The 26,515-nt window shown below is 35.7% G+C and overlaps 1 protein-coding gene across 10 annotated transcripts in view; it reads right to left on the bottom strand.

Moving 5' to 3' along the window:
* The window catches only part of MIPOL1 (mirror-image polydactyly 1), a 199,823-nt gene that overhangs the window by 114,909 nt on the left and 58,399 nt on the right, over positions 1-26,515 (bottom strand). For all 10 annotated transcript variants that reach the window (XM_074824653.1, XM_074824658.1, XM_074824662.1 and 7 more), the window contains 3 exons: positions 15,493-15,622; positions 10,615-10,648; positions 10,185-10,355 (listed from right to left, as the gene is read on the bottom strand). In XM_074824653.1, the coding sequence (XP_074680754.1) occupies positions 10,185-10,355; positions 10,615-10,648; positions 15,493-15,622 (335 nt within the window). The remainder of the gene's footprint in view (positions 1-10,184; positions 10,356-10,614; positions 10,649-15,492; positions 15,623-26,515) is intronic.

The following is a 26,515-nucleotide window of genomic DNA, read 5'->3' as shown; positions in this document are numbered from 1 at the left end:
AGCAGAGCTCTTCCAGGCAAAAAAGAGTGAAATCTATTGTTTACTAAAGTTGTTGGGATTTATAATACAATCAGTGAGGTATGAAATTCCTCATCATTATTACAAAGTGACTTGGAAGGAAATCCTACCTGTCAGTGACAAGTCATCTCATGAGACAGCTAGGAGCAAAGTGTTCATAGCCATTCTTCTGATATACAGCTTTACTCTGGTTTTTGGGTTTTATCTAAACTTTGGTAATACTTCTGCAGATAGTAGAGAAAGGTGTTACAGCTGATTAAGAAATAAGCAACTCAGCATAACTGAAAGATGACCAGTAACTGCAGCAAAACTTCAGTTAATATACTTAGATTTACATTTTCATAGCTGCTAATTCATTAACTACAGGTAATGTCAAAACTCGTCTCTCTCTCAGGTAGCTATCAATTCTATGTTATCAACAATATAAAGTATACATTCAGAAGCATTACTGCCAAATATCCTGCAAACATTACACCAATGAAATATCCTGTAGTTAGCCACTTGTATTCTGTATTTCTGATAACAATTCCAGAATTGCAAAACATTGTCATACTTTTATGATTTAATACTGTTCTTCATCCACAGCTAATGTTTTTTTGTTATAGCTAAAAGTATGATCTTTCACACAATCACAGCTTCTTAAGGACCTTTAAGTGTTTCTACATATTTGAATGGTGACATTCAAAAAGGTATTTTCAATACAGAAGTAAACTATAAATCAGAATATATTTTGTGCTGACTTTGTGTACACCCACAGCATACTCAACAATAAATACCTTAAAAATGCTACTGAAAAGAATGATAACAAAACATCAGAAAGTATTAACAAGTTCTCTAACAACATCTTACAATCACATGCAGACCACATGCAATAAGAAAGCCTGTCCTTCATTCGCAATAGAGGGTAATGGAAGCTAAATTTTTCCTGTTCTCAAGCAACTCAGCTTGAAAAATAATTAACAGTGAATAAACAGAACATGGAAAAGAGGGTAAATCCTAGATACTCACCATCTGAAGCACGAAACAGTAAAGCCATACAACAAACAAATGTAGGCATACTTGGTGAATGAGACATAGATAAGTTAATGCTACTGTGAAATCATTATTTCATAAAGAGAATATTGATAGATTTTCTTGTTCCACTTTTTTTTTTTTTTTTTTTTTTTTTTTTTGCCAGGGCCATTACACACTTTAGACCAGAATATGTAAAATAACTTCATCAAGCCTGATGGACTTCCAGAAATTGATTAATGGCTTCACAACCAAAAAAGAGGTCACAATGTCCAGACCAAAGCAAGAGGGAAAATGCTGTGTGGCAATTGTTACCTGTTCATTTAAAAACAATTAAAAATCTAGAAAGAAACTGAAGTAACAAAAATGTTTATTAAGTTCTACATTTCAGTCACAATCATCTACCATTCTGTTGAAAACAAGTAATAAGCTTATCATCATTACAATAATTTTTCTTTACATCCTCTTTTACTGCCAGACCTAAACTTTCTTACTCACCACCTCTCTTTACCACTTAAAACACATGTTGAATCATAAGGATGACTGTGGAGGGTATTGCAATGCTAGAAGATAGATCAATATTTCACTTTTAGGGACTCTGAGGAAAAAAAAAATGAAGTCAACAAAAATCAGCTCTATCCATTCTTCTTAGCTCCATGTCCCACAATATCCTCAGTCAACTACTGATGTTGTGGGTAGTGGCATGATCAGCAATATAGTTTGGCTGCTATTCTTTGAAGATATCTCCACTGCCCAGTTAAATACAAACTTTACATTCTGTGTGTCACTTTATTTGTGATCTATGCTACTAGTTTGAAACTATTTCTACTTGAAGGAACTAAGTTCATTTATGTCTTGTGAACAGGTCCAAAATCTTTGCCAGAAAAGTCTGCGTACAAAGTAGTCTAATAATTTTCAAAGTAGAAAGGCTGAATACAAACGTGCTGGAATACTTTCTCCAAGAACACTGATAGCTTTTACTTCCCTTTAGCTATTTATTTTTTTTAATAAATCTGATTCTCCTTCTTGAAGTCATCTCATTTTTATCCTTCATTTCATGTAATACACTAGCAGAGCTTTAATGTAACTAATTTTTAAAATATTTTATTGGACTAACTGTATTTATATTTATTTAACTATATTTATATTTATTACTACAAATAATGAAGCACTGAACTTTTACCTAAAGTTCTTAATGAGTCTCAGAAATTTTCACTGAAGAAACAGTTTGCATGCTACTTTGCACTGGGAGTGCAATTTGTAATTTCTCTTACCTGTCTCTACTTATGCTTTGTTTTGCACCATGAAGTGCTATCCGAGAACATGAACTAGATTCCTTTTTTGATTAAAGCAAACTCAAAGATGCACTCCAGGAATGCACCCAGTGCATTCCAACGCAAATGCGTATTCAGTTCATAGGACTTGACTACAGCTAGTCCAAAGTAAAAAACAAACAAACAAACACAAAACCAAAAAAATGGAACACCCTCCCCCACCCCGAAACGCGTTAACGTGCATGTCAGATGCTGCCAACTATTTCATACTCCAGACCCATTCCTATTTGTTCACACTACTTGCTAACACAATCAACCACAAAGTTGCAACTGTGAACATCCAAGAAGTGGCAAATGGGTAAAAGCAAGGAGTGAAATGAACACACAGGTCAGACACGTTAAACTTTTCAGACTCCACATTAAATATAAACGTGAAGCACAAAATCTTGTTTGTCATCTATCAAAAGAATTTTTATGCAAATGCATCTGGGTATCCAAAATAACAAAGTATTTTTGCAGAAAGATTTCTTAGAAAGTTGCCTAAGAAAACCACCTTTTAGTATAAAACACACAGATGGATTTTTTTTCTTTTTTAATTTTTAAGAAAATCAGAGACATTTTATCCAACAGGTAAGCAAACTGAAATCTGATTCAACACTCAGTACCTAACTTGAAACTGTGAAGTGTTAAGTACCATGGAAAACTTACTTTAGGTACCTCTACAATAGTTCCGTTACCTGTAGAACTTATTGCATGCACAGTGACTCAGTGTCCTCTTCAAAGGGAATACTATTTGAATTCTGCTTGTATCACATTGGAAATTTCCTCTATGGGTTGTTGCTACTGAAACAGATGATCAATAAGCATACAAAACATTTTTTCTCTCTTTCATCCTAGGGCTTTGACATTAAATATTTAAATTCATTTTAGAAATTGGTTTGGAAGTCTAAGCTGTGTGAACCTAGAGCTTAGCACCTTGATAGATGAGTCAAATAGCAACTAATCAAACAAGCCTGCATGCAAATTTCCTGTCATTTTCAAAGGGGTGATGAGTTTCTAGGTACTGAAGAGATCAATGTTCAACTAGAAATTCATTAAAGTTTACAATTAAAGACACAAAGCTTGATCATGCCCTCAAATACTACGCAGACATGTATTTTTTGAATTCTGCACAACACACTGTTTGCAGAGGAACAACAGGTGATTTAACAATGCAAACAATGATGTGTCTCAGGGCATCATTCAGCCAGAACCTTATGGCAGTAAAAAGAAGAAATGTAGTATCAATTAAAAATTTTCTTCAGAAGTTCAAAAAGACAAATGATAATCCCTCTCTTCAAGGAAACACTGCATTAACATTTACATATTTACTCATACTTCGCATTCATGGACTAAATACAGAAGTTTGGTATAAGAGCTCCTTAGGGTCGTTTCCTTCAGATCCTCCTCTCCATCCCACTAATGACCTGCCAGCTGACCTGCACTCCCAGCTGTGAGAAGCATTAACTCAAAAACCACAAGACCTCATATAACCAGAGCCTTGCTGAAGTCAAACTAAGGCACAAGCTGCAAAATACTTTCACTAGTGAAATTCTGACTCCAGTGAAATCAAAGGGAGTTTCATGCCCTACTAACAGATACCTGCCTACAGAGAAATCACAGCCTCTGCTACATCAATGCAAGAGACCAACTGACACTACAGACACAGATGTGTCATGTCCCCAAATCTTCTCCTATCATCCTGTCTGAACATCTCACCTCTCCTCAGCATTCTTAATGCCCAGAGAACCAAGAGTTACATATAGTGATCAAAGAAAACAGAGTACCATGACAAAAGATTAAACAGGTGTTACTCTTTTGGGGAACATTCTACACAAATCAGAAAACCCAATGTAAGACATCAAGAGGATTCTGTTTGGCCAGCTTCCTCCCTATTTTAGTCTCAAGTGGACTAAAATTCCTACTTTGGAAGAAAAAAATACTTCACACATTTTCTGAACATAGCCAACTATTTAATTATTTCCCCGGAAAATATTCATGCTTCAGCTAGCACAAATATATTCGAGGTAGAGAGTCAGAGCATACCTAATAGTCTTAGAAAGTAAAGAATTATTGTAATTTTTCAAGCTGGGTTTGTTTTTAGAAGAAGTAAGCAGCCAAGTAGGGAAGAACCTACCCTTTTGTGAGATGTAAAAGATTTTTGATGCTCTTCAGCATCACTCCCAATAGTTTTGCTCCATGCCTCCCAACTACAGCAGACACTGGCTCTGGTGCTTTGAAAATTCGGTAACCAGTGAGATTCACTTGGTTTATTCTGAGAAGCAGCAAAGAAAATATGGGTTTAACTGTGTTCAGTATAACATGGACTTCCTAAAACATGAATTTAGTCAAACTTTCAAAGGATTATCTTTATTTAGGTACACAGGAAATGAAATGTGACATTATATAGAACCAACCATTCCAGTACAACACAATGAAATAAAAAACTAATATTGCTAATCACAACAATTGTCATATAACTTGGCTTTTTGTGATCTTTCTTCAGGATCCCTTTACTCAGCATGACCTCCAAAGAGACATCTGTGAGGTTTACCTGAGGCCACTGATGTGAATGCAATAAAATTTCACAACCATTTCTTCAACTCCTGTTTCTTTTCTCCCTGCAGTCACAGTGCAACTTTTGATGTTAAATCTCGATTATTTTTTTTTTAATTTATTCTCTATTTTATTCCATATCCCTATTGATTTCTCTCAGGACTTGGACTAAATTTGCAGGGCAAAAGGGGCATCTTGTAGACAGCTCATGTCTCTCTGTTTAACCATCCTGCTGGCAAGTAATTTTCCCATGCCCATTCATCTGCCAGCTCTCAGAGAAAAGCACTGCAAATGAGGGCAACAGGAACTTGCTGTTGCCTGCCCAAAGGAAACCAGCCATAAGAGCATGGTCCTTATATCCTCAAATTATAATAAACATCTTTACCTTCACTTCCCTCCTCAAATAAGCCCGTGACTAAAATCATCAGTACCCCCCAGCAGCTACCTGGTTCACAAACAACTGTGAATACAGTATCCTACCTTTTCTCTTCCTATTCCCAAATACCAGTGGCAAAAGGGAAAAGGTACTAGGGGAAGCATCCTGGCAGAGCAGCTAGGAGGATACTGTCAAATGTGCTCCTGCCAACCAAGAACTCAACTGGTATCCTTAACCAGGAAGTGTCAAAGGGTACCAAAACAGAGAGTTTAAAACCGAACTGCTAATTCAAATTACTAAAAATAACATCCCAAACTGTGGTTTGGGTTGCAAAGGGATCAACTCTATCCTATGATGAGAGTCATGAGACATTGTAACCTGTCACCTGAGTATTCCCCAATTAAGGGCCCAAGATCTGTAAGTAATTTTTTTTTCATTTACATATGCTTTTGTTGTTTTTACACTTCATATAGTTCTTGGGTTTATTACTTCAATAAGACCTGTTCACTCATGTGTGCTGAGAATGCCTTAATGCTCTGTGAATCACAGATAACACAGAGCTCTACACCTTATTTGGTGTAAAAGGAGGGAAATTGCTTCAGCAGAATGTAAAAAAAAAAAAAAGAGTTAGTAAGAAGGTGGCTTGTTGTAAAAGTACAGACATTTATCAGTTATTAGTCATTAGTCGAAACTGATAATGATGGGCAGTCAAGCATAGAGCTTCTCATCTTTGTTTTCAACGATGATAAGTGCTGCCTGCTGCCAAACAGTGCCTCAAAATAGAGAAAGGTACTTAAACTTGCTTCAGATGAGCAACTGGGTGCATGCCAATTTTTTACATGAACAGTCATAAGCATGTTCCTGCACAGCAGGATGTGATCAAACTATTCAAAGCTGTAAAACCAGGTTTGCTTGCCAGTTATGTTATTGCTTCAAGATCAGTGTATTACAGACGATACTTTGCCAGCCTTGAAACCACTGTTTTTCCTTACAACAAATTCTACTCCTTTAATATTTAAAACTCTGTATAGAACTGACTGTTCCCAATTTAAAAAAAACAATTTACAGAATGAAAGTTAGGACTGAAAACATATCAAACACACAACCTCCTGAACTATAAGCCATCTCTTATTTAGCTTTAAAAAATCACTTCCTTCAAGCTGTACTAATTAAAATGTCCCCTTTCTTCTCTAAACCAGAAGAAAAGTAATTGTAATGACTTACCCAAGTCCTCAGCTTCTGCTGCCAACCCTGTAATCATATTAACATTCCTGTTCATAAGGTGTGATGTGGTTAATAGGTGGTTGCTAGTTTGAGACATTGCACTGTATTGCCTCCTGCTGGAAACCACTTCTTTAAAGTATTTTATGAAGATCATGCAATGTGACTATGCCATATGTAATTTTTATTAAATGTGTGTCACTAGTTGGATTACTCAAGCAAGAAAGATTTTTGAAGAAAGGCAGAACTGTAGTACAACTGGACAAGTAAGTTTTTCCTTGAACAGGTTAAGACAAAACTGAACATTACAGAAAAAAATCGGATGTTTTATTTCTCATGACAGTCAGCATCTTTCTCCATTTTTCTTTCAGAGGATCAGACATAAAACAGACTCAAGCTCCCCAGTATAACACCATATCTGTTCGCTAACAAACATATCTTAGCAAATACAACCAAACAGTTGAGTTTGTTTTTTTAAGGGGGTTGGTACTGGAGAAGATGGATGTCAATGTTTAGCCACGCTTTAGTTGTTTGTTTTTTATTCACTTGAAAATACATACTAAAAGTAGTATCAAATATTTGAGTTTATACCATTTTATTTGTTTTCACACATACAAAAAGTAGTTTGCATATTTGCTCAGCAATCTAGTGAATGATCTAAGATTACATACACATGCAGAGCTCAATACAGTGACAGAAGTGCCTCTATCTGCTTCCTAGTAAGAAGTAATATTCAGGTTTGAAATCTCAAAAAAATAGGCAGACGTTCTTGGGTGGTATGGCTGAAAAAAACATGTTCATGATCCTTCCAAGACATGGACAGCGCTCTTCATTTTTTGATTCAAAAATTATTCAAGTAAAATTCAAATAGAAGAATCACAACTAGCTAACCATTGTCACATGTGCTGCAATAGCAGTCCAGTTAAATGCAACTTAACAGTATAACTACCAGAAAAACTATTGCAAAACTGCATTTCAAAGACTAGTTGAAAGTAATCTGTATTTACTAGGAAACACACAGTTTATAGAATGTCCATTCTCTAGGAATGTAACCTATTCCTTACTTGAAATCAAAGCAATGTGTTCAAGCGGTGAAGGCTTTTGGGTTGTTGTTTCTTACTGAGCAAAATCAGAAATCCTACAGGTAAAACCCAAAAACCTAGATACTACTTATATTCACTGTGCTCAATCATCAAACGCCAGGCTGTTGTGAAGAAAACCATAAAGAAGGATAGCAGATACAGCTTCATTAAACACAGTCAGTCCAAACCCTTATTATCATATAAGCCGTTCTCTGTCATATGGAACCAGTTATGGCGGTCCCTCAAATGACACTGCTGTCTCCAGCACCACACACAGCAAGCAGAGAGAAACATGGTGTTCACACAATGCATCATGAAGCATTTAGCTTCCATTGCCCAGTGACCTCTGAACTTCAAAAATGTCTCTTCCAGAGGACAGCCACAGCATGCTAATGGTTTACTCTATTTCTGCTTTGTCTCAGCCTGTTCTTATCAATCCCCCCTCATACTTGATGTCACCTCCACCAAAAAGATTTTAACTTGCAGATGTTATGAATGCCTGAGGCGACCTCAGATCTAACTTCCAATAATTTGTATTTGTTATGCTAAGCATATACATCCCCTGAATTATATCTAGTCCCTTTGTCGTCTAATGTAGGAATCCCTCTTCTATTGTTCTTGCTGTTAGCACTGTAATAACTACCGCTATTGCAATGTTAACAAAAGACTACTAATAATTCAAGTACAGTACGAATTCCCAAGGAATCATCAAGTGAGAAATGCAGGTTGAAATGGTAGCTTCAGTTCCAAGGATCTATTTTCTAGATTCAAGAGTTACAGCCATAAAAGCATCACATATGTGAAAACACAACACATGATCAATAGAGTTCTATTAATAATAATTAATTTAAAACAATGGTATTATAAATTGCAAAGTTATTACAGTAGTACAGCTTAATACCAAATATTTAAATTTTCATTTAGTGGGTATTTATTATTCTATTCATTTATTTTTTCAGCTGCACTATCTACTTAACATTATCTGTGCTTTTTGCTGACAGGCCTAAAGGTGGTTTTGCTAGTTGTGGCACTTGAGCCACTACTATATAAAATAATTCTCTTTATTAATTTCCAAACTGATTACTTGGAAAAGATTACTCCTTAAACAGGCAGCTTGAAAATCAATTCAATTAAAATGTATATAAAAATGCCTACAATGACATTCTTCTGACATTCATAAAAGTTTTATGGTCCGAGTATGCCTGAAAGTCCACTTCAACAAGGAAGCAAAAACTGACAAAACAAAAATAAAAATATCGAAAGATCCTTCTCTATTGGTGAAAGATTTTCTCTTATGAGCTGCTCACTTTTTAAATGCCCTGTACAAAGAAGAAAGAACATAAACTTTTGGCAGGACTGTTGGATGTTTCCTAGTAGCTACGCTGCTCATCATTATTGTAAAAGCAAAAGAAAGTAGACTGAAAAACATCTTCAAATTAACAACCTATGCAGGGCATACTGAATGCACACACAAAATATTTTAAGGACCAGGCTGATGGGGCTTTCAAGGTTAAAGTAGGAGAGAATGCAAAACCAATGACTGTAAAAAAATGAAAATTACAGCGTGCATAGAAGGGACTCTCTTACCAAGAGATTTCTCAATACAACATAAATTCAATCAAGATTATTAATACCACTCAAGATCACAAAACTAACTTTAAAACTAATAGAATTAGTTAGATGTGGGCTAATTTTGGTAACTCACATTAAAAATCTAAACTTTCGATATTGGAAGAGTCAGATGAAATTTCTTGCCTGGGATAAATACATAAGAACTTTCATCCAGTCTAAAATCTTGTGTTTTCCTAGGAGATATATCCCCTCCTTGGACTGCTTCTCCCTACAGCTTGTTGCTATTGAGATAAATCTAGGTTAAATCCAGGAAAGAAAACTGTGGGGAAAAAAACCAAAACAAAACAGGAAAACTCTTCCATGAGATAGGAAAAGCAAGGAGACTCTCTTCGTGGTGAAGAAAATGAAGACAATACTGTTCTGTGAAAATAGGAAATTGCAGGGAATGAGTGATTTGAGCAGAAAAAGGACCTCAGGTTCTTTCAAGTCATGCAGCAGAAGTGTAAGACTGAGAGTCAAGGACCACATGCTGATTTTTATCTCCTGAATGTAAAGCAAAAAAGGGAGGAATTGCTTGCATTCTTGCATGTGGTACATTATCTTCCTTTAACGTATATTTCTGCCACTTATAACCCCTTACAAATCCTTGAGTCCCAGTTAACTGTCATCCAATGCATTATACCAATACAGCATACCGCAAAATTAAGCCCTTAATAGCTTTTTAGATTGGTCAATACACTGAAAACTATGTTGTTTTAAAAAAAAGGAGACAGTTATTGATCAGATGCAAAAAAATACAAAAATAACTTTTCTCGTGAAACACATTGATGCCATTTCAATGGGCACTACTACCATGAAGAAACAGTTGATCATTAATCAGCCGTTTACTACAAAGACTCTCTGTTAGATTTTCAACAGAGAAAAGTAGATGAAATAATTTTCTTCCCCAAAAGCAAAGCAAAAAAAAAAAAAGGAAAAAAAGAAAAAAAAAAAAGAAATTTGGTTTTGAGTGATTATATACTTGTAGAGACTTACTTGAGACAAAGCAGCATCCCGTTGTTCTATTACTGCATTCATTTCCTCGGCTATTATTTTCTTTTTACGTTCTTTGGTCCTGTGTATTCGATTCAGAATTATAGCTCCATTCTTCAGTATATCAATCCCTGTGTCTGCATTGTTTATTCTGTTCAGTAATTCCTGTAATGTCTACCAACAGCATTATATGTTAGTCAGACATGAAGTTTTAATATATTTTATTTAATATAGGGTTTTAATTAATAGGCACATGTGAATTGTAAATTGACTGAGTGAAGTTATTGAATTTTCATATTGCAGCAAAGATGTACATTATTAGTGTGTCAATTCTTCTTTTTCCCACATCTTAGTTCTTGAAACCCACTCAATTGAACTTAAGCCTCTAAGATATAAGACTGACATCAAGAAATCTCCTCAGAGAATGGCTTACCATGTCATTTTCTTCAGGGTTAATATTTTCTAGCCTAGAAAAAAGGGACACAGAAAGCCTGATCAGTAGCATTTCCTTAGTGCAGCAAAATGAGTTCGCTTTTTAAATCTTTAGAACCTCAAGTAATTTCATTCTACTAGTCTTTAGAGTCAACCATGACACTGAACATATTAAAGTGCCACCTGCTCGACTCCATCTTTCAATAATGCTCCATATCTTCAGCACTGACTTCAGACTGTTAAGTTATTAATGTTTACTGCTATATATGACTACAAGGATCAATTGTTCATATGTGCTTAGATGAAGAAAGTTCCCCAGCGATAGAAATGACTGATGCTCTTATTTTATTTATTTCTGGGCTTACAACTTTTACCTGACGTTGTATTTTTGTTGTTTTTACTGCACCCCAAATGAAACAGGACAGGACTTCTGTGGAGAATTTTTGTTTTTTTCATTTTCAAGTAATTCTTTTTCCATGTCTCTCTTCCAAAGTGAGGAGAAAAACCTAGCTGAAGTTTCCTTAAAAATATTTGGATTTTATATCTTGCATAAAATAGCAAGCTAGGCCAATTCTCTGCAAGACGCTTATTTAATTCTGGAACATCCCCCTTGCACTTTCCTCCCCTTCTATTTCAACAGAACATATATTGACCTGTCAAATACAACGATGATACAAGGAATTTAGTCACACAGCATTGAACGCTGGCTGTGCAAAAGCAGAAAGTGATAGCACAAAAATCTAATAAATGGGATAGTATGCATTTTATTTTATCTCAGGTTAGTTATATGGACAGCATATTATTTAAAACACTTATGTGTATTTTAAAATAAAAGAGACCTTTTTTCTGCAAAAATGAGCGTACTAAAGTTACCTTACCACTCCATTGCTTTTTACTTAATGGTGACTTCTACTAAAAGTAGGTCTGTCACTAGCATATGATATTTTAAAAGACAGATATAGTACCATTAAACATCTACTAAACAGCAACACACACTTTTTCAACAGTGCTGTGACAAGTGCTGCTCTGAAGCCAAGATTTTTGCTAGCAAACATCATAGAGCACTTGACAGCACACTAGCACCTTTTACATTGAAGCATTAGTTTTACCAGATAACAGTACATAAGGCATAGTAAACCAACCAGTACAGAAATTAATTCTTTTTTTTAAAAAAAAAAGTCAGAATGGACTACCAGTGTACAACAGCTATTATATTTATACAGAATTCACAAGTAATAACTACTCCAACATATACAGCCAGCACCAGAACTAAACAAAACAAAGTAAAACTTAACCTTTGCTGGGTTTCACTTGTATTCATAAAGTAACACAAATCACAAAATAACAAACATAAGTCCAAATTCTCAGAACTGGCTCCTTGACTTGGATCCTTGTAGAGTTCCTGCTTTAGGTCTTTACATTGCTCTAAGTGCCACTTCATGTGGGACTTAAAAATGGATCTCCAGCTAGTTTGTATTCACAATGAAAGGAACGGTATTTGTCAAAGTAAATTGGCAGGACTGACCCAGCTTCTCCAGAGGACTTCTACCCTGCTAAAAGTGTGGGTCAACAAAATCACCCAGCCGACCAACAGGCTGGGTAAGCAAGACATCTTAGGGAGAATTGGGGGTGGGAAAAAGAACAGGAACTTCTACTGTAAGTGTATCCCTTCAGCATACTACTGCCACAAGGGATCTGTCTGTAGGTGTACATACACCTCCTTAGGTGATAGTATTTTTTAAAAAGCAGCATTCGGAACTATGTATTTGCCCTGCTGCCTCTCCCTGTGCTGTGCACAGACAATAAATGACACTTGGGTCTCTCATGATTTCAAACAGCAGTATCCAAGAATTACTCTTTTCCCCCTTTCTACACACATTCTGCTAACATAACCCCTAGGGCCAACAGGACTGAAAGAATTTTGGTTGTTACAGTTAAATAATGACAGCAGAATTGCTCCAGCTGCTAATTTAAAGAAAGCATTAAAGTGTTTGATAGGCTGGCAGGCTGTTGGCAGAGGTTGGCAGGCTGTTCAATATTGCCCTCTTGTAAAGATCTCTGATTGGAGTAAATCCAAAGCAGATGGAAGGAGTGACCTGTGCTCTAAAACTTGATGAGTGTGGCACAAGTAGCCAATGTTTTTTAAAAAAACCCAAACCTCTATGTGTACCATCTCTGAGACAGAGAACTTGACCTTTTGAACCACCAGCATCAGGAAGAAAATATTAAGGGTGGTAGCTGGAAAAGTTCCAAGATTCCAGAAGAAACTCCAAAATTAAATATAATAAAACAAGTCCCTCATGGCTCATCCCACCATCTCTGCTCCTCCAAAAGGATTAGTGGAGTGGTGAGGTGAACTCCAAAAAAAAATTCCATTCAGCCACAGTAATAAACTACTTAGAATAAAGAGGCTGAGAAAAGTAACTTCCTCATGAGGTTGACTCTGCTTCTGAGAATGCAGCATCTCAATTTGACTCTTCTCACTCACAATCCTGGCTTGCTCCTCCCATTGCAAAATGCAGGCAGATATAGAAATATGTTTCTTGTCACCTCAGCTGAGATGTTACCACAGTTAGTAAAGATGCCCAATGTTCTGAAAAGCCTGAGTGCTGGAGCCAGGCTGGTGTTCTGGCAGGAATCTTGGCTCCACTCAACCATTCCTTGTTTGCAAGGTGTATGGCTGCTTGAATAAGCATCCTGTAAACTTAGAATAAGTGGACCAGAGAAAAGCAGCTGAGCCTGTTGGAGGCAATCCTGCCTTTTTGGTTCTGTAATGCCCAAAGACGTCAAAAACAGCAAAGAAATTTCTTCCAAAAAAAAGAACACAAAACCCCACAAACCAATAATCACAACAGGAAATGTTTCCCTGTAGCATACCATTGCTTTTTTTGGAAAAAATATCACATTATCTAAAAGGTGCTGTCACATAGAGAAGTGATATGGGTCAGGGAAGAGCTGTGGTCAGCTTGACCTTGGTCAGGTTGCACAAATGGATGCAATCACTGTGGGCTGAGCTAGTGCTGAATACAAAGTGGTGGAACAGAGCAAGACATCTTTGAAGTTTCTTACCTTTTCTGATATGGCTTAAGACATTCCTATCAAACTTGCACTTTGGCTGAATGGGTAGCAAGGTAAGGAAAGAGGCAGATATTAAGACATCTGATGCAGTGAACATGATGATTACTTGAAGATAAAGAATGAATTTTTCTTCCCTGCAGGGGATTGCTTATGGCAATTAATGCCCAGTAATCCATTACCATTAAGTACTTGCTGCATGGATGATTAACAAACTTTAACAAACTTTATAGTGGGAAGAAATGAAGCTTTTGGGCTCTCTACCTTTGTGGCTTTTGTCAATTAGGATTCTTCCTTTACTGCTCTGATGATTGACACTAAAACTATCAACGAAAATAAAAGCACATAACATTTTTCAGAACCCTTCAGCAACATCTTTGTGCCCTGTGGGAGGCACAAGCCAGCTTGCGATCTGCCTAAGGATTTTGTTCATAGAATCATAGAATGGTTTGGTTTGGAAGGGACCTTAAAGATCACAGTAGTTCCAAAGATCTTGAGTTTATGCTAACAGCTTATACACAGTTTCCTTTGATGTTTGGGGCCATACAAAACTCTCTTGCTTTCTTTACTCTTGGAACATACAAAATTAGAGTAATGACAGGAGAAACCGGAAAGACTGGAGTAAGGCTCACAGTTATGATGCCTCTTATGGGAATTTAAAGCATTTGTAATTTCTTCAGAGACTGCTGCTCAAAGCAAGATTTCAGATGCATGGCCTCTGTAGAGACATTTACTCTAATAAATTGTGCACTAATTCCTGTGGGAGTGGAATCTCCTAATACTGCTGTTGAGTCATACTTACAGGCTGTGACAAACTCTAGAAACTTGTAAATTCCACAGAGTAATGGTGCACAAACTATGTGCAGACTACTGAAATTTATTTAGATAATGTTCTCTGGCCTTACCTACAAAAATATCCAAAAGAAGATGACTGGAAGAGGAAAGTCTGTTCTTAGTAGAATCAATTATTGAAAACATAATTGCCTGCCATTCAGTTAACTAACAACTCCACCTATTCAGTCTGCTACCATGCAAAACTTCTCTGTTTGTTTTGTATTTCTCTTTGAAGAAAAATAGGAGAAATTTGTCAGCCACTCTAGACTTTGAGGGACTACCCTTTATGGGACTACCACAGATGGTAACCAAGATGACCACAACTTGGATGGAGGATTACATGGAGAGGCAAATTGTAGCTTCAAAGTTGCCTCTGAACTATTCTTGATCTTCCTCTCCTGACTTAACAGTTTTGTTTAACATGAGATTGCCTATTTCTGTTGTGTTAACATGACACACATAAAACTCTATGAAGTATTAATTATACCCTTATTGCCTTACAAACTGTTCCTACACTAAAGATAAGAAAAAACCCATGTATTTTTACTATGTCACCCACATCATTAGTAGAAATTTTGCTGAATGAAATGTCTAGTGGGCTTAAAGGCTTGATTGATTTCCTATACATCGCAACTTCTGACTGACATTCTGGTACTCTGTGTCAAAAGATCCCTATAAAATGTTGCATTTGTCTTATTTATCCCTGAATAAATCAATACCAAAGCTTCTGACTATATTTTTAATTTTTGTGATCAAAATTATTCATCTTGCTCTCAGTGTCTAGAGAAAAATACAGTATTATAGGATGGCTAACATAACCAATAGGACAGTAAGACTAACACTAGCCTGGTATTTTGTCACAGAGAAATTTGTGCTAACTTTATTCCTGTATAACCACTGTCAAGCAGTTTATGACAGTCACAGACTGACACAACAACCTTTTTGCACAGGGCAGGAAATGTATACTTACTCTTTGAGAGACTCTTCTAAACGCTGGACTCGTAGAAATGCTTCATCTCTCTCTTCATTGGCTAACCTAAGCCTTGCCATGACAGCCTCGTCACGTTCCCGTTGAGCAGAATAAACTTCTTCCACCAGAGCTGCAAAAGTAACCAGTGTGTTTAACAAGCAAGTTTGACAGGGAAAGATGCTACTAGATGCACATACATGGGCCTTTGCCGGCATCTCCTAAAATCAACATTTCTCCACTGACCTCGGATTACTCTGGATAAGGTCTGTATTACTCTTCAGATGCAACATTAAATTGCTGTTGATTGCTAAAATGAATACTTTAAGGAATGAAATAAAGCTATGTGTTTTCAAATTCACCCCTGTATAATCAAACAGGGAAAGGAAGTGATTTGCTTTGCATTCTGAATACTTGCTTAATGGAAAAGTAATTCTTAAAGCTCAGAATCATACGAGAGACTAATAGGTTTCTTCTAGGACACAGAGTTAAAAGTAATGATCCATTAAAACTACCTCTACCATCACACTGCTTCCTATCAGGGTGGCACACTGATATTAGATATTAAAAATTCTAATATTTTCATAGTCTGTCTCTGGTATCACAAGAGTGGCACAGCTGGCATCTATCTCTCCTTCTCTGCCAAGCCTTTACTTTATTGTGTAATATACTGTTATATTATCTGTTACGGCATACATGGACCTTGGAGCATTAGGTGCCAATAAACTAAGATTTACTGTCTATCCTTGGGAGCAAACTAACACCTTCAAGTCATTCCTCATCCTGAGCTTACATTTTCTCCCTGCCTCTCCCCTGTCAATATGCCTAACACCATCTCTGGCACACCGCCAGAATCCTTACCTCGACCCTGTCTCCACTAAAATCTTTATTCATACTTTCATCATTTCCCTCTTCAATACTGCAAATCTCTCCTCACAGTTATCCTAAAACCCTGCAGTCGAAATGTCTAGGGACTTTCAGGATGCTATAGTAAGACCATTGTCACTGCAATATGGAGGACTGTGTCCTCTCCGGTTGTCACAGGCACCTCCAAAAAACTCAGCTGAGGTCTGTAGGTTCCAGAATTCTCCATGCTCCCCTTCTAGTCTGCCAAGCTGGTGTTTAGCCACAGTCTCCTAACACCATATTACAGTCTCTTTCAAATTCTAGCATTTATTTCTCAGGAACCTTCTGTATTAAGCCATTGCTGCTGAGCTTCCTCACCCCCTTCAGAACTCTCTGCTCCTCTCCAAACCACTGCTTAAGTCATTAAGATCTCAAAGAAACATTTCCTCCCTCTTCACTTTACCCTAGAGCTTTTATCTTTCCATTCTTACCTCAATTGACATCAATTTTGTTGCCTTTATATGTTAGCTTACTCTTACTTCACCTTTGTACATTATTGTACAAAAACTTCACAGTGTGATCTAACATAAAACAGTTTATGGTTCTTCACAGAATGGAACAATAGGAACACAGTAGTACATTTTGGTAGCAGCTATATTGCTGGCACAAAATCTGTTTTATCAGTACCCAAAAACCCCCCCAAACTCCCCAACCAACTGAAATACAAAAAGCAGTAAGTTTCCATACAATTCACAAGCAGCTCAGATAACCAGGGATGTAAGACGAGTGAGAGGATGAACAGAAAAAGAGTCTGGAGAGATGAATTAGGAAGATGTTCAAGGTAGGAAAGCAATCCTCTTATCCTCAAGCTGGGGAGAAGAGTGTTACTGAGGAGTGAGGAAGCATTTTTTGCAGGTTGCACAATAACAGCAGACTGGATGAAAGAAGACAGGGAAAGGGTAAATGTTACTTCTGGAAGTGCAGTCCCTTCTCTCACATAAATATGCAAGGGAGCTGCAAGACTAGTCATCAGGCCAGAGCTGTAACAAGTTGCGTCCCAGCAAAAAAAAGAGAAACTCAGCATCAGGAGCACAAATCTTGAAATGTACTCAAAATTTAAGAAACACTGATTTAATTCTCTTCTATTTGAGTATTTACTTGTTCCATAAGAATAGTGTCTTTTTTCTTGAAAATTTATTTCTCCTGTTTGTAACAAGAAAGCTTTTCTGGATGTGGAATGGAAAAACTAAAGTATGAATAAAGCAGCTGCAAAACTGCATGTGCACAGATAAGTAGTCAGGAATAAATATGCAGCACTTGCAAAGAATAAGTCCAATCTGCACAAAGGTAGGTGGCTCAGCAACAAGAACAAATTTTATGAGGTGGGCTGTGTGTTTCAGCTCACCAGACTTCCACTTAGGTTGCTGAGACCTGTGATGGCAGGGAAACTAGTGCCTCAGCGTTGACTGCATGGGTAAACTACATTGCAACTGCTATGTCCCAGCTGGATCTGGAATACACGAGTAGTTTAATTCTGTATGACAAATTATTACCTATCTGTATTTTAATATATTTGTTTACTATAGTTTTTCCAGTAAACTACATCAGTTTATCTAGCATCACGCCAGACACACTGCACAGAGAACCTATTCCATACAGTTGCAAGTGGAAACATTATGTAATTTTCATAATGAAAACAATTGCTGAAATGAATAGAAAGCTGTCTAAAATAACTGAAGATCTGGCATTTATTACTGTTCTGGGGTTAATCCAGATTTGTTAACTTCTTTCTGGTCTCTGAGTGCATCCCTTCTTCTGTCAGACCTTATAATATCCCCACATCAGCATGAAAAACCACAATTTGCTACTGCTACAATGGATCTTGAGCATACAAGTACACTTAGACACTCTGTGTTTTGGCATATATAATTTCCTCTCTGTGTAATTATAACCAGTGGTAACAATGAGTATACAGGCTTTTTAAAACCAGATTGCTGCTTATTTGTTCTTAAAGCAAAGTAATGTATATATAACAGTATGAAAACATTCAGAAAAAGATATTTTTTAAAGTTACTTAAACATCCTGCTTATCTCAAATCTTACCATTCTTGATAGCAGCCCAAAGGCTAATTGCCTTGAACACTGAACCCTTCCCCCACCCAAAGGTCCATTACAAAATACTGTTTTTTAACGATTGGCTATGGCAAAGTGACTTAAACTGATCAACTCTTCCTTGTTATTTTCTTATCCTTCCACTAAATTAAGGGATTGGAGTAAATATCCCAATGACCAGATCCATCAACTACATTAAAAAAAATTTATAGCAGTTCCATATCAATTACAAGCGTTTGACTTTTGCTTCTATTTCTTAAAAGTAATATAGCAAGTTATTTTTTTCATATTAAAACAGATTAGGGAGAGTGTAGAAAATAATGTAAAATGCCTGCATGGTAATCTAAATTTAAAAAAAGATACTTAGCTACACGGCATTTTAATACCATGTAGCAATACTGACACTGACCACAAGAAATTACAAATTTAAAAAATACCTGAAGTCTCATCTAACTCATTTTAATGGTCTACAGAAGGCTAGCTCACCTGCTTCCTTCACCAGTCAAAGCTTCTCCTCAGTTTAGGTCAGACATTTCTGTTATCCAATACCTATATATTTCTTTAATAATTTACAAATTTCTTTTTTTAATATTATATGGAATATTATAACGGTTATACAATTGCAGTTAGTCTGAAGTATGATGTTAACATTAAGGTTCACCATTCAGATTGAGCTATGGATAAGTCACAAGTTCAGGACCATAAAGATCACAGGATTCTTCAAATAAACCACTGAAATACATACACCTTTGGGCTGTAAAGCAGCAGCAAAGCAAAACATTTTGTGTCATATTTAGGAAAGTATGCAAAGTATAAGGTGTCCAGTGAAAAATCTATGAGAATGCGTGACATAAAAATCCTCCATATTAAAAGAGTAAACAATATGCAGATTATCATCTCTATGCTTCTTAAAAATGCCAGGCAAAGATTAATTTAGAGTAACAAGTCAGGCTCCTAAATCCCATTCAAGATATGGCATATCCAGCAAAATACTAGCCCCACACTGGCACACTGACTTGATTCCTGATCCAATGATTAGCTACTTAGTCACTAACTGCTCTGGTCGACACCACGAGGTTTTTCTTGGAGACCTTCCAATGGTGCACCAACCAACCCTATCCTGTTTATCTTGAGGCCTGACCAACAAGAAATACAAATTCTTATAGAACTCATGTTTCAAGCAAGAAAATGACACACACAAATGAATAGTCAAGTATTAAGTGAAAATGAATTGTGTCATTTACTAATTCATATACATATAATGACATTCAAGAGTTAAAATATTTAAATCCCATAGTGCTAAATTAAGAAAAAAGGATTATTTTCCAATGCTTGCAAACATAATATACACAAATATGACATTACTATTTAGTTGCATACACTTTATTTGCTTTGGAATAATTTAATAACATCTTTCTCCTTGTAACTAAAACCCCTGCATACTCTAAAAGAGCTCTTTATTTTAAAAGAATCATTATGCTAAACTCATCAATTCTAAAACATTTTTAGTTTTTAGTAAAGAAAACAATTGTAAACAGAGAGCTTTTGTAAGGTAGATAGCTATTACAAAGTTCACTTAGAAAATCAATATAGCATTTTAGCTGGAATTTGCTCATTAAACACCCACAGCTCTAATGCAAATTATGATGGAATGAATAAAGCAAATACATATGCTTCTTTCTTTTTATTAAATGTAAAATCTACTGTTAATTGCATCTGGTATGTCATATAAACTTTTCTCCTTAACTATTAAATGGAAGCTTTTACAAAAGTCATTAGAGATTCTCTTTCTTTGACTTGTATAAATTTCAATATTTGTTCAGTAAAGGTTCACAGCAGTTAAATTACATTAACAAATATTATTAGCTACTATGTAAGCCAACTAAGTAAAATACTTATATTGCAGGTAAAACAAATCAATGGGTGTTTACAATAATATTTGGATATGTCCATTTTTAAACAAGCTTATCAAATATCATGTAATTCTTAGTCAAATGAGAGAGACTCCAAGTAGATTTTTTCTTCCCAAATACTCAAATTTGTTTAGTAAGCTAATTGTTTTCTAATATGGGCAAAAGTAAATATGAAGAAGATGAACCATACCGAGTATGAGTTTACTGAGTCAAAGCAGTGTACATATTTTCTTAGTTGAACCTGATTCTTTCAGCAAACCTATCTTCTACACTTTTTAAACTACCTTTAAAATACAGCAGTAGTGAGAAGGTGTGTTGGAAATCATTCTAGTTTAAACAGTGGTTCATGATTTTCCAAACAACAGAATTTTAGGGGAAGGGAGGGAAGCACAGTTCCCAGAAAAAAATGTCTGTTTGCTGATTTCCTATAGGTCATCCGTGCAAATAAAAAAAATGAATAGGAGAGGCAAGAAAGAAGAAATTGTTAGGACTTAAAACATCTATGGTGGCAGAAATCACTTTATGTTACTGATTAAAAAATGTAAAATCCAGAATACAGGCCAGACCTTATAAAGAAAACATGAGATCACTACTTACACTGCTATATCAGAAGATACAGTAAATATTATAACACTGTATCAATTGGCTTTCAGGATAAGTCAGTTTTACAGAAATAATAACAATGTTTTGGAGTCTGCAAGGTGTTTGACATTAACAGATGTGATGAAATACTGATTTTGGCTTAGGACTATGTGAAAAAAAGTGACCCAAGAAAGAGTACAATTAAAATTTTGCTAATTGTTATTGTAAAAGCACTAGTTGTAGTGATCAGCTACTTCCAAAATAAAGACATGGTGAGAAGTTTTTCTGTTAATAACAATGTATTGTTGCAGAAGGTTGGGGTTTGCAGTTTAAGATTTAGTATTCAAGATCAGAGGTTGCTGAACTGTAAGTGACTTGGGATTTTCTTTGGCATTGATTCTGGCACACTCAAAGTAATTTTACTAGCTACTCGCACCATTACAGTAACAAGAAATACAAATGAGATGATATGTTTTCACAAAAAAGGTTCTGAGCATCTTGAATATTCAGGAAATTACTGAAATAATACTAATTAATGACTCACAAATTTTTTTGATGCTTGATTCAACTTCTGTTTCATACAGATATACAGCTCTAACATAGGAGTGAATGTTGAACTCATGAGAAAAATGAAGCAAAGAATATTTTCTGTTTTCTGCCTTTTAGAGATGTATATAATTCTGAAGTAAAAGTAGAAACATGAAAGAACTTGCTTGGCCAAGTCATACTTAGAATTCAAGATTCCTGTAATTAGGTTCTTGTTTATCTTGCTCAGTTGCTTCCATGAAAAAACTGTCAGCTGAAATTTATCCTACAAAAAGGTTTAACCAAAGCTTTTTAGGGATTTTTGTTGTGTTTTCACTTTGGATTTCTGAGTAGCAGCTACACGAATGTGAGGAATTAGGGAAGTATACTGGAAAAAGAGGTGCAATGACCTGCCTTTTCATTTTCATCAGTCCTCCCATTCCTGTCCACCATTGCTGGATCTCTGTCTAATCACAGGAGGGCTTGGGAACTATTCTTGCCATTTCCACATGTGCTGCTATTATTAAATGTTATTTAACTACATGGATATATGTTTGTTCTCCTTACAGAAATACAAACATGTATGTATTTGTTATATGGTCATTTTAGAAATCGAAATCCTCTGAGACTTCTTTCTACCAGATTTAATGACTATGCTCACAATTCTTAAGAAGTCAATCTTATCATAGCCAAATAAACAAACAAACAAAAAGATTTACTGCATTGCTATGAGAGCCTTTAAAATGTGTCATTAATTGGTCTCTGCACATACATGTTACAAAATGCAGATAATCTCTAGAAATGTTCAAAGCCTAAGGCCCTTACACAGTTCTTATTCAGGTTAATGGCAAACTACCATGAGCTCCAGGGCTGTCAACTTAAAAATAGCACTGAAATGTTCTATTATGAAACACACAACTTAAGTTCCTGCTCTTTTTTTGAAAGTTACCATTCATTTACTTCAGTTATGACCTATAACTGAAAAATAAAAGCAAAATAGTGATAAGAAGATCATAGGAAAACTAGTTACAAGTTTTCACTGGTCTATACCAGGAATTATAGACTACAAGTCATTTACACCTAAATGTGACTTTATAGATAAAGCAATCTGAACAAACACTGATAGAACACAATGACTTCTTTACTGCCTTGTGTTTATTGTATGTATTTAGTGCATAGCATTTATCTGCTCCTACATTTCCAATGCTATAAACAGTTCTTAATAAAAGGCTAAAGTTGCTTAGTGGCAGCTCTGCATAGGGTTTTCTTTGTGTACTCAGATCCCAATTCAATTTAAAAAAAAATACAGTGGGAAAGAATAGGAGAGAGTATTATAGACAGACCCCAAGGCAGTTCTTGTGAAAGCCAATCCCTGTACAATACTTAAGCCTCTGCTTCTAATACACTAAACACAGCTGACTTCAAAATTCAACCATAATGCTGGTAAACTGTTTTTCAGTGAATAATTATTGATGCTTGAATATTTACTTTAGAGGGACAAATATGAATGTTGCATTAAAGTTTGCAAGTTATAATTTGACAGGTTAAAGAAAAGCTTTTGTAATGCCCCAAGAAGTAGATTATTTGCAGAACCTTTTCATTCCTGAATAAAACCCAATTCTTTATGTTCATCTAGCACTGTGGTGGGGAAGAGAGAAGGGCCAGACTAATCATAAAAATATGCAGAAGATACTGGCTTGCTTTTTACATACAAGCTCCACCCATAAATAGCTTAGTAATTCATATTTGAACCTATGACAGCTCATTGTCTAGTGTACTTCAAAGACCTGCATGCAACTTTTTGACAATCAACAATTCTGACAATCTGAAGGTAAAATTAACTGTTTCGAATTAAGCTGTTAAAAATTAAGCCAAGATGTTCTCACTCACAACACCCCCACTTTGGGTTTTTTTTCTGTCGTTTGGATGGATTGTCTATCTTTCCTTACACAGGATTCAAATTCTACAGCTATTTTCAAAATTCTGTTATTTACCAGGAAATATTTTGAAAACCAATTCAGGAAATAGTTTTGCATAATGAAGCATTATTAGGACAAAACTCCTAAGAACTATATAGACTATATATACAAATGGATTATGCACAGAAAACTGAGTTAGGGAAGTATATGCATTACCTACTTAAACTGTAAAATATCATTCATATTTAGGTTTATAAACACAAGGGTTGGGAACTATTGAGTTCTTTTGGCTAAAACCCAATATTGGCCTTATTTCAGTTTAATTGGAAGAGGATCTTGAATTCATCTTCTCCATGAGTTATCAGGAACCTGGATTTCTGTTTGTACCAAAGGTTAATAAGAAATGTGTCTGCAAAAGTCAAACAGCATTAAATACCAAAAACTGATTATTATTCTGCAGGAGTTGTTCTGTCATTCATAATCTCTCCATGCTCCAACCTTCAACAGCTAATCTTTAATGGATGACATGCAAGAAAGAAAAATAACATCTAAAAAGGGACTCTAAAATGAGCTTTGAAGAAATGGAAAATACTTTTCTTCTGTGATGGAAGTTATTGCCACCCAAAGTTTATTACTGGCAAGACTACTTATTTCCTCTTACTTTATAGGATATTAAATCAAACTAACTCTACTCTAAGCTAATAGCCACTGGATATTTGTTTTCACTTTTGCTATTAAAACTATTGCATATGCATTCAGTAATTATTTTTCGAGTTAATTTAGGAAGCTTCAAATAATGCTCACTAGCATTTCCATTCCGTATCCAAGAAGTCCAAAATACCACAAATGTTAATTCTCAACATTTTTGTAAAAACAAGACCTGAAAAAAGGGACTTCATTGTAGGTATACTGCCATACTTTCCAAGAGACTGAAAGCTGTATAATATATACAACAGTATTGGAACTACTGCTTTCCTATATGTCTATCTATGTCTTTCTTACATTTTCTATCATTACCCTGGTCTTTCAGAGAGCATCTGCAAATGCTAATACAGTTTTCAGGCATTAAAGGTAGCGTGTCACATCTAACAGACCTATCAGGGTTGGACTCAATCCAATTCTTCCTACCGAGTTGACTCTGATTTAAAAAAATATTAAATTTTGGTAACATTACCATTAGATATTGGCCCCCCCCCCCAAGATTTAAGGGGAAATATTTTTTGCGGTATTTTCTTTCTGAATTCTTCTTAGTCCAAATATATAGCACTGTGATAGCAACAAAAATATTCCAAGAGCTGAGGCTCTGATGCCAGCTATGGCATATCTTGTTGCAGTAATGGTGGGAGTTACTGTGAGAAGACCAGGGCTTTGATATTTTTTCTAGAGAGGTTACCACTATGCTCTACAATTCTCACTTACACTCAACTATCTCTTTCCTCTAAAAGTTCCTATATACCCCCTGTAGAATTATTCTGTTAGGAAAAAATGAAGTCACTTATTATGTCCATCCAAAGTGAGATCTGTTCTCTCTGTCAGTTCTGTTGAAGACTTACTCCTTTGCAATGCCTCCACCCTTATCTTCCAGTCTGTCCTCAGAAGATGTGTGCTTCTTCCCCCTTTCCCTTCCCACAGAGTGCACTCATGCTTTTTTCTGTTTAACATATGAAAGTTCTGCAGTCCCAGAATTCAAGATTTGTCTAGTCTTCATACCCAGTTAACATGTGGTGTTCTCTTCTCTGCTTACATTATCTTAGCCTCAGTTCTTTTATGATGTGCTCTTCCCTTGATTTTCCCCATGTTGCCTCCACCTCTGTTGTTCTTCTCTTAATGACAGGGAGTGAAACTAATGGTACCTTCTGACATTGGCTTATAATGAGAGGAAATCCAACAGAAGAATAATGAAGAAACAGCAGGAACCTGTGGCAGCTATGACCACCAGAAACAATAATCTCCAATGCTTAAAAGCCTGCAAGCAAAACTGTGAATTCCCTAATTTTCCTTAGCCACAGCTACCTGACACTGAGATAGGGACCCAAGGAAGTTCTAAAATCCATTTTCCAGGTTAATAAAATTTTTAAATTAACACCTTCTGAAAAATAAGTTATTTACTGCTTGCAATATTAAACATTCTCTTCCATCATGTATATCTTCTGCCTGAACTCTACTTTTTCTTATTCTCTCATGAAGCATTTCACAGATTTACACTTTTTCTCTTCACTTCTTCCTCTGAACAAAGTGAAAATCATAAAGTGTCAAGGTTTGGGTTATTTGTTTCTGAAGACTGTTGTAGCTTCATTTTAAAATGGCCTTTGCCTTCAGTTTTTCTGTTCTTTCCATGGGACTTGTTTAGGTAAAACCCATCCGTTAGAGGGTTACATTTTAAAATGGAATTGCAATATTCCTCAAAGTAGATAACATTTTTATGGTGTACCTTTCTGATGTTTTTTACAATATAATTTTGTTCAGTCATTTTCTTATCATAAAGTCAGTACTAAGTAATAATAAAAATGTAAACACCCATATTTAGAAGCTTGACTCTACCATGTGTTATACACTGCAGTAATTAAATATTAACTAGCAACATAAAATCACAGCAGCATGCGTTCTCCTCTCCTCAAAGGACTTAACACAAGGGGGAAAAAGTTTTTCCTTAAACACACTGAGTCTTTTTTATTAGGTTCTGCTTGTCCATTAGAAGTCTCCCCAAGGCTCTTATGAGAAAGAGACACATAGACCTCCACAAATTCAGTTTGGTTCACATCATTCCAGATTTTAAAACATTTAGCCAAACTTGGTAACAGTCTTAGAACTGTAAGACAGGAAGCAAAAAACCCATGAAATATTAACGATGCTTCCTTTTGGCAAACAGCTTAAGTAGTAAGGAGCCTCTTGCCCTCTTTCTCAGCATTTAAAGGATTTTATACTTCCTGAACTTGTAAAATGAGAAAAAAAAGGTATTTTTTTAAAGGTCATCCCTATTACACATTGTAGCTCTCATTAAAATTTGGCTTATTTTTCCTTTAAAAAGTAACAACTATGTTCATTATATCCATATTCATGTCATAGTGTTTTGAAGAGAATATTATGATTAAGACATAATTAGAAAGTTTAAACAGTAGTGTAGGAGAA

Source organism: Strix aluco, chromosome 4, assembly GCF_031877795.1.
Source record: "Strix aluco isolate bStrAlu1 chromosome 4, bStrAlu1.hap1, whole genome shotgun sequence".
Lineage (NCBI taxonomy): Eukaryota > Metazoa > Chordata > Aves > Strigiformes > Strigidae > Strix > Strix aluco.
This window is presented reverse-complemented; position numbering and strand designations above follow the sequence as displayed.